This window comes from Grammomys surdaster, unplaced genomic scaffold (genome assembly GCF_004785775.1).
Source record: "Grammomys surdaster isolate TR1022 unplaced genomic scaffold, NIH_TR_1.0 127, whole genome shotgun sequence".
Lineage (NCBI taxonomy): Eukaryota > Metazoa > Chordata > Mammalia > Rodentia > Muridae > Grammomys > Grammomys surdaster.
In genome coordinates, this window is record NW_021604585.1 from 5,644,502 (window position 1) to 5,653,944 (window position 9,443).

General features: G+C 42.1%; 1 protein-coding gene across 2 annotated transcripts in view; it reads right to left on the bottom strand.

Moving 5' to 3' along the window:
* Nucleotides 1–5,266: 5,266 nt before the first annotated feature.
* LOC114640955 (coiled-coil domain-containing protein 170-like) overlaps nucleotides 5,267–9,443 on the bottom strand; it is a 43,871-nt gene continuing 39,694 nt past the window's right edge. For both annotated transcript variants that reach the window (XM_028790047.1, XM_028790055.1), the window contains one exon: nucleotides 5,267–5,530. In XM_028790047.1, the coding sequence (XP_028645880.1) occupies nucleotides 5,372–5,530 (159 nt within the window). In that variant the 3' untranslated portion in view covers nucleotides 5,267–5,371. The remainder of the gene's footprint in view (nucleotides 5,531–9,443) is intronic.

The following is a 9,443-nucleotide window of genomic DNA, read 5'->3' on the forward strand; positions in this document are numbered from 1 at the left end:
ATGGCACTTTCCTTAACTTCCCTCAGCTCTGACACATCCACAGGTTGCCAGTCAAGTTCCTGACACCCTGTGGGTGATCATTGTCTGGAGGTCTTTGTTGTGTACTAACCGGATAAACTAAAGTTTGTTTTCTAATAACCTTTGGTTGTCTTTCTCTAATTTTATCTTCTGTTCCTACGTGAGTATTTTCCTCAATTGTAATTTTAAATTCCTCCCTTAAGGTCTGTGCCCATGCTTCATATCTCTCCTTTTGTCACTCCTCCTGTTCCTTGAGTTCTTGTATTCTCTGTTTAAGGTTCTGCTTCCACATTTTTAAAAAAGATTTATTTTATGTATATGAGTACACTGTAGCTGACTTCAGACACACCAGAAGAGGGCATCAGATCCCATTGAAGATGGCTGTGAGCCACCATGTGGTTGCTGGGAATTGAACTCAGGACCTCTAGAAGAGCAGCCAGTGCTCCTAACCACTGAGCTATCTCTCCAACTCCTGCTTCCACATTTTAAAACTTTCCTTTTGTTGTAATTCTGACTTTGTAGCATCTATCTTATTTTGATTTGCTAGCTTTAGTAAATTATCCCTAGAGTCTGCTTCCAAATTTTATCTCTGTCTCCTTGCTGTTCAGTCTGGCCTATGAATCCTTTTTTCCTAGCATCTTTCTCAGCTCCTGTCTCCAACCTTTATTCTCCTCTTTCTGTCGCTTATTATGATCTATACTTTCCTGAACCTTTCATTCTAGTGTTTCTTCTAATGCCTTTTCTAAGGCACGTAATTTTTTATCTAGGGCACTGTATTTTGAGAAGACACGTAAATCAAGAGAATAAATATTGCAGTAATGGCAAATGACAAGCTGGCTATTTCCTTTAAATCTCTCCCTGTCGAACAGTTCAAAATATCATTCCATAAAGCCCAAAAGGTATTGTATTTTATTGTATTTATTGTGTTTCTCATCTTTAAGTAACACACACACACCCATATATATATATAAATTTATAGTTCTTACTACCTGATTCAGAGCTCTTTGTCCCTTTGTCTCCCTCTGCTGTTTGATTCAGGACACTGCAGTCCTCTCAGATTCTTTTATTCACAGGAAGAGGCTGACTGTAGAAAGACCTGAGACTTCTGTGCTTAGAGCCCGCTCTCTGTCTTTTGTTTGGGTTGCAACTGGCAGCATGTGTACTGATCTCAGGCAGCCTGCAGTTCAAACAGTCAGGAGACCTGGTCTGGCTGTCTTGTGTCTTGTGTCTTGGTGAGGGGGATATGGGAGAGCGAGCAAGGAAAGACTTCTTTGGATATAGATGCACAGATCAGCTCACTCTCTCTGCCAGAAAACTACCTCACAGGCAGTTGCACTCCAGGGTCCCCTGTCCATCCCTAGGCTCAGTGAATCTGACACCAGCACTGCCCAAGTCCCAGCTCTGGACTGGGATGCTGCCCCTGGCTGTAGCTCTCTGCACGGGGCTTGGGGAAGGAGCACTCTCTGGAGCTCTCTGTAGACCCCCTCAGACAGAGTCAGTTTTCAATCCACACACTGCTGCAGCCTTAGATCACTGCTCCAGCCATTTATTCGGGGGTGAGGATCATGGCAGTGGACTTTTATCTCAGGTTAGTTGGGTTCTAAGCAATACAATGGGTGCCAATTTGTTGCAGTAAATCTCCAACCCCAATAGGCCCATGCAAAAACACACAACTCAGTTATAATATTTATAAACTGCACGTCTAGATTGGGCAGATCTATCTCTACACTACTCTATTCCCCAACTATGAGATCTCTTGTTACTTGTTATTTCTCTAGGCCACGTGGTTCTGCTCTATCTCCTTCTGTCTCATTTTTTTTTCTTTTTTTATCATGGCAACGTAGCCATGGGGCAGAAATTTCCTATTTCATCTACAGACAAAATACTTTCTGGGAAAAAGACAGGGTATGTGGACATTGATAGCTTTGCCAATAAAGGGTAAACAGTCCTGCATAACCCTACTTTGCAAAGGTCTATCAGATGATTCTGGGCCAAAACGCTGAAGACAGATGCTCCAACATTATAAGAAATTAGTGAGCTGTCCAGGTAGTCAGCTGTCTCTACAATTGTTAAGTTTGGGAAGCTGTGTTTAGTGCTCCTATACACCCATTTAATGTTTAGGTCATTCTCGGATTTCTGACAGAGTTGAGGACTCATTATAATCTCATAATCAAACTCAAGTTGTTTAACATTGAGAGAGAGGTTTGGGAGCGGAAGACACGGATTTCAGACGGCATTGCCAGCTAAAGTCCAAACATAATCCAGGGATAGTATTGTAACTCTTTAAATTAGGAACGATGTTAGAGTACTTTATCTAATGGACAAATACGATGAACTGGATGCTAATTGTATATCATACTTTGTAATTTACATGATTATCATGGTTTTGTTCAATTTATGTCTGGGAAAAGAGGGTTTTTTGTTTTTGTTTTTGTTCTTGTTTTGTTTTTTTGGACAGAAAAGGAGGAATACAGGGGTTGGTTCTGATGCTATGGTCTTGTTCCCCAGCTGGTTCTTGATCCATCAATAAGGTCAATAGCGACCAACGACTGAGGACAGGGCAGGACACTTAAGAGTTGCATGAGAGGACACAGGCACAATTGAGAGAGCTAGGAGAGAGCAGGAGGACCAGCTGCAGGAGATAAAGCCAACCGGCAATTCGAGTTTTCAGCTGGAGTGACCAATGGCCACTCTATCCGATCATGCCCTGGGGCACCAGGGGAGGTTTACCAGTGCCCAGTCATTGAGTTAGCAAAGGTATTTTAAGATTAGCTGGTGTGTGTGTGTGTGTGTGTGTGTGTGTGTGTGTGTGTTGTGTGTGTGTGTGTGTGTGTGTGTGTGTGTTGTGTGTGTGTATGTGTGTGTGTTGTGTGTATGTTTCATCCACTGATCCAATATTCTGTGGGCAGGGTCTGGTGTTGTGGCCCATTCTCAGAGTTAAGGCAGGGTAGCAAAAGCTACATATAACATAGGCATAGTGGTACAGTTCATGATCCTAGCACTCAGGGTATGTGATCATGACTTTGAGGCCAGTCCAAGCTCCTTAGCCTGTTCCTGTCTCAAACACATACACACACACACACACACACACCACCACCACCACCACCACCACCACACAAAGGAAGAAACATCTAGATTCTAGAGTCAGTTTCTAGAGTCTAGAAATTGGAAAGGCAATGAAGCCAGCCTGTACTACAGAGTAAGACCCTCTCTCAAAACACAAATTTAAATGAAGTTATTATAAAGTGGAAAGTGTGCCTAATTAACTATTAAATATTTATTAAATTAATTAATTAAAACACTTAATTTAATTTAATTAAGATAAATATTAAGTACTAGGACAATAACCACAATATAGTCTATTACCCATTCTTTTTTTTTTTTTTTGGTTTTTCGAGACAGGGTTTCTCTGTGTATCCCTGGCTGTCCTGGCACTCACTCAGTAGACCAGGCTGGCCTCGAACTCAGAAATCCGCCTGCCTCTGCCTCCCAAGTGCTGGGATTAAAGGCGTGAGCCACCACTGCCTGGCCCTCTATTACCCATTCTATTGACAAGAATTTTCAGTGACCTTCCAACCCCTTGATGAGTCATATTTGATATCTATATGCCTAGTTAAGGAAATAAGATAGACTGAACTGTGATAATAGTATAACTTTACAGCATTTCTAAGGTGTCAGGAGCCATCTAGGAAAGGTTAAGGCTAGCAGGTGACCTTCATGGGGGTGGCCCACTGTTTTTGCATGGTATGCAATGGGTGAGCTCTGAGAGGCAAGGCTCCAAGAGTCTTCATTCCAGGATTGCTTCTTGCAGCTGGTATGCCTTTCCTGTCACTGTTACATACCCTAAGGATTCCTGGGCATTAGCCTGCCCTATTGAGCAGACTTCCAGCAGATCAATATAAAGATGAACGCTCATGAATTAATACTGTTTAGATGAATTAATGATTTCATAGAATTCCTGATTTGCTTTAAATAATTTTAGGAAGTTTTAAAATGGTTTTAGCTGTTTTGCTAGAAGATGTAATAAAGTTAGAGTCAAGAATAGAATGTGAGGCTGGAGAGATGGCTCAGTAGTTAAGACCACCGACTGCTCTTTCAGAGGTCCTGAGTTCAATTCCCAGCAACCATATGGTGGCTCACAACCATCTGCAATGGGATCGGATGCCCTCTTCTGGTGTGTCTGAAGAGAGCAATGGTGAATACATAAAATAAATAAATAAATCATTAAAAAAAAGAAATACAATGAGCTTTCATAATTACATTAAAAAGAGATATAGGCTTGGGACAAATTTGTGTTCAAGGAAAAACATTCAGTTGCAAGGATGAAGCCACAGGTGTGCACATGATAAGGCAAGGCCATGTAAAAACTGTTGCTTTGAACTTATGAGCTTACTGAATGAAACACTGCTTTGAACTTGTTATTGATACTTCCTGTACCTCCCCTTTTACGTAACATTTTATCTATGAGGTAATTCTTTCTTACATAGAGAACTTTTTGTCTAAAATGCTATAAAAAGGCTAATAGCAATAAAGAAAGGTTGTGTAGCCATTTTCCACTTCACCCAGTGTGTGTGTGTGTGTGTTCTCTGTGTGAGTGACTTCTTTCCCCTCCTTTCTTTTCTTTTTGGTTCCAAAAGAGTTAACGAGCTTTGAGCCTCTTGCCTGACCAATTCGAGGCTTCTGGCTGACGCCAGAGAAAGGAGCATTAGCAATAAATCCCTTTTGTAATTTCCCAGTGTTTATTTACACATTAAGAGTCAAGATTTTTGGTGCTCATTGAAGCACAGAACAATACAAAGAGTTAAGTTCTTCCAGCATTTATTTAAGCAAACAGCGAGTTAAAAGAGAAAAGAAGTCAGCAGTTTTCAGCCACAGAATAAGCAAAAGAGTGTTAAGTTTCCAGAAGCCATGAGCTTCTAGCCTCCAGTACAGTTAGAGAAAGTTACAAGGCCGGAGAGCATCAGTCTTTTGGCTTCTATCAACTCCGTGCTCCACCTCAGCTCCAAATTCCAAAAGACCGGGACGGGGCCCCAGGCACGAAGGAGGGTTGCTTACCCAATAAATCACTCATTCAAGACATGGGCTATTGACTATAATTATAAATGTTACAGCTAGTTATATGTTTATGGTTCATATGCTACTTGAAATGCAGTCAGTAAAAATAATTAGATAAGTGTCATATATCTCAAGTGACAATACAAACTAAGCCAAAAATAATAGATCATCCCAAAGCACAGGAGAGAAGAGATTTTAGATGAAACTTTCCAATTTTATTCATAATGTAGCTATATTCTGGGTGCTGTAGGAAACAACTGTGTATAACTTCTTAGCATCATGTAGAGGCAGAACTTGCTTACTTGGCCTGTGCAGGCTCACAGTGAGAAGCCATCTTCGATCGTTTAGAAATTTCATAAATTTGGACAACAAGCTTCAGCTGATTAATGACATCCTTGTCTGCTGTTTTCATGTTAAATCCCAACATCTTCTTAATGGTTTCCCGAAAGTCGGCAAGCTGTAAGGAATCACCACACAAATCACTATATGATTGCTGGGTCACCCACTCATCGTGTGTGATGAAATCAGTATACTCGGAAATTTAGTTTTACAAAACATTTCCTTAATGCAATGTATCTTAGGGGGTAGTAAAGGGTCTTGCTGTGCAGCTGAGCTAGCCTTGAACCCACCTTCTTCCTCCAGTCTCCCAGGCACTGCAATTACAACCAGGCTTCACTCCATGCCTGGGCACAGTGGTATTTTCAAGGTAGAGAAATCCTTTCTATTCCAAGAATTCTTTAAAATGTCTTGTGCATTTTTAAATCTTTTTCTCATTTTTTCCCAATTTTATTACTAGTTGTTATATTTTGCTCATAATGTAATTACTTTTTATATTGTTTGTACATGCATGCATCCTTCATTTATTTATTCATTTATTTATTTATTTATTTATTTATTTATTTATTTAATGTATATGACTATAGCGTAGCTGTCTTCAGACACACCAGAAGAGGGCACAGGATCCCATTACAGATGATCATAAACCACCATGTGGTTGCTGGGAATTGAACTTAGGACCCCTGAAGACCAGCCAGTGCTCTTAACCACTGAGCCATCTCTCCAGCCACCAGAAGACATCTTTTGGGAGCCATCTCTCTTTCAACCATGTGTGTCCTGGGGATTGAACACAGGTTGGCAGGGTTAGCAGCAAGCACCATTATCCACTGAACTGTCTTGCCAGCATACTTTTTGTATGTATTCTGTTACTCAACCTAGCCTTATAATTCCTGGGCTGGAGGGACTCATGAGCCTCAGTCTCCCAAACTAGGGACTGTCAGCATGTGCCACTGGGTTCATAAACTGCCTTCTGAGCTACTAATTTGCTTAATGATAATAGCTGTCCTCCATGCGGATTTCTCAGTCCATTCAAGACCAAGGAGAACAGCAAGGACAGCAAAGAAGAAAACAGCCACAATGCCAACTGAAAGAAAGCTACAGCTTTCACTATCCACGTGAAGGGGGACATGGATGTCCCAAGCCAGCAGAGGCAGCACCAGATGGCGGCAAACTCATATCCACTGATGTGGAACACAGACACAATACCAGAAACAAGCCCGAGACCCACAGGATCAGCACACTGAGCCGTGGGAAGTGCAGAGATAGTGGCGTTAAAGCACATGAGACCATAATAGCAACTCTAGAAGGGAAGGTGTCTGAGGGGAGGCTGGAGAATGCTTGCAAGGGGGAGGTGGCTAGCAGAAAAGAGGAATGATGGAACTAAGGGGGTATATAAAAAAGAGTGTTGCAAAAGGAAACGTCATATATACCCTCCGCCTCCAAATAAAGGCTTGTCAAGAAAACACATGCACCTGTAACACATGAACCGGCCACAGTTCAAGGCCTGCCTGGCTACAGAAGGAGTTCAAGGCCAGTTCTGACAACTGAGTGAGACCCTGTCTCAGGAGGAAAAGTTTAAGGGTTGGGTTTTGAGATTAGAGGCAGTGTGCTTTAGTAGCGTCTACAAGGCCCTGCAGTACACTTTTTTGTAGTACACTTCAAAAACAAGAAAGGTAAAAAGCATCCTTGTTTTGACAACAGAAGAGGGCAGTGTTCAGCTAAAATAATCATATATCCTAGTGGAAATGAGGAAAGTGCTCTAAACCAGAAACACAGGGAGCGCTGGGCAACTACGAGGACTTTAATGTGAGTAGGGAATGGAGAGGACCAGAGTTCAAGTCCCAGCCTACATGCCAGGGGGCTCACAACCATCTGTGACTGTTAGGTGACTCTGGCCTCTGAGAGCATCATACATACACAGCATATGCTCACACAGACATACACATGATTAAGAATAAGTAAATCCTTTACAAATATAAAGTGATAGACAAATGGTAAGTTATATGGAACTACCTAAGGACAGAAATAGAAAGTCGGTAGCATCTGACCTGTTCAGGTGATAAAATACACCCCAATACAAACACATACACACGTGTACACACAAGTACACACATACACAAATACACACAAGCATATGTGCACACACACATACACATGCATGCATGAGTGCACACACAAGGTAGCCATGTTTGGATGCAGCACTTTTGCAGAAATGAAATTATCAATTAAGAATTTTCAGACGCCAGGTAGTGGTGGCGCATGCCTTTAATCCCAGCACTTGGGAGGCAGAGGCAGGCGGATTTCTGAGTTCGAGGCCAGCCTGGTCTACAGAGTGAGTTCTAGGACAGCCAAGGCTATACAGAGAAACCCTGTCTCAAAAAAAAAAATTTTTTTTTCAGACACGGAGAGGATACTTTAAGATGGAAATGTATTCAGGATAGAATTGACTAAAGACTATGATCAAAGTGCCTCTTGGATAAGGACCGCTGAAATCAAGCAGTAGCTGCACGGAATCAAAGCGTGAAGCAGCATGGCCGAAGAGGAGACATGTGACTGAAGGGGCCATGCAGGAGCAAAGGCTAGCTAGAAAACACACGCACAGACAAGAGAAAACGGGAAAGAGAGGATGCCAACACGGCTTTGTGCCAGCGCATCCTACAGCAAAACGACTATGGAAACAGGACATATACTTAATCACCCCCAACTCTCAGCAAGGCCCTGGGTTTGATCCCCAGGATTACCAAAAGCGTGTTTATATGTTTTGCTTTGTAAATAAAGTGATGTTAACTGAAACTCTCAGAAAAAAAAAAAAAAGCCACACCTATGTTAAACATTACCCAAGGCTGACTGTTGCAGGTGCAGAGTCAAATGACCCTTAGCTATCTTGTCCTCTTGAGGGACATTTATTGCCTACCTTTATATGCTACGTGACAACCTTATGACTATTAGGGAAATCCTTTTAGAATGTACAAACAGGCCCCTTGCTTCCACCGATGCAGAGTGTCATCAGATAGCGTCTGAGACCAAAAGCAGCGATTTCCGACTTCACTGTATAGCACGCCTACCTGAAACACATACCTGTTGTAGAACCATTTTAAGCTTATCCCTGACTAGCTTACAAATAAATAAGACTCAGACTATGGTTATTTTATTTGGTGTTGAGAATTACTGGGGGGGGTAGCCCTTAATCTGCTCTTCTAACTGCTGGCCTGGCTGCCTCCCCAGGGGTGTACCCCAGATCCTTGCTGTTTCTCCTGGCCACGTGCTCACCGTCGTCCATCTCCCCTCATGGCAGCTTCCTCTCTCTCCTCTCGTTCTTCCTCCTTCTCCTCCCTAGTCTCTCCTAACTCATCCAATTCTCCACCCCCAACCAGGTAACTCTAAACCCACCTACCTCTAATCCCTTTGGTAATTAGCTATAACCAATTTTACTTAACCAATAGTTTTAAATCAAGGAGTAGGGTTTGCTCACCAAAAGCGTATAAACTTGAGAAATCACTCAAGTGACTAGACTATGGTTATCGAGACCTTTGGGTATAAAATTTTGCATTACAATACATAGCAACAGAACAAACCTCAACATGTACCAGAGTATTTTAACAGTGGGGGCTGGAGAGAGGGCTCAGTGTTCAGAGCTCTGGCTGCTCTTGATTGCAAGCACCCACGTGGCAGTTCACAATAACCTGTGACTCCAGTTCCAGGGGATCTGACACCTTCTGGCTTCCTCAGACATCAGCCACACATGTGGCATGCAGACATTTATGCACGCAAAACACTCGACAGATAGATAGATAGATAGATAGATAGATAGATAGATAGATAGATAGATAGATAGATAGATAGACAGACTAGATAGATAGACTACAGGGATGGATCAGCAGTTAAGAGCCCTATCTGTCTCCTCTTCCAGAGGACCCAGGTTCAATTCCCAACATCCACAACTATCTGTAGCTCTAGTTCCAGAGAATCTACTACCCACTTCTGGCTTCCAAAGGCAACAGGTATGTACACATATGAATATATATATATATATA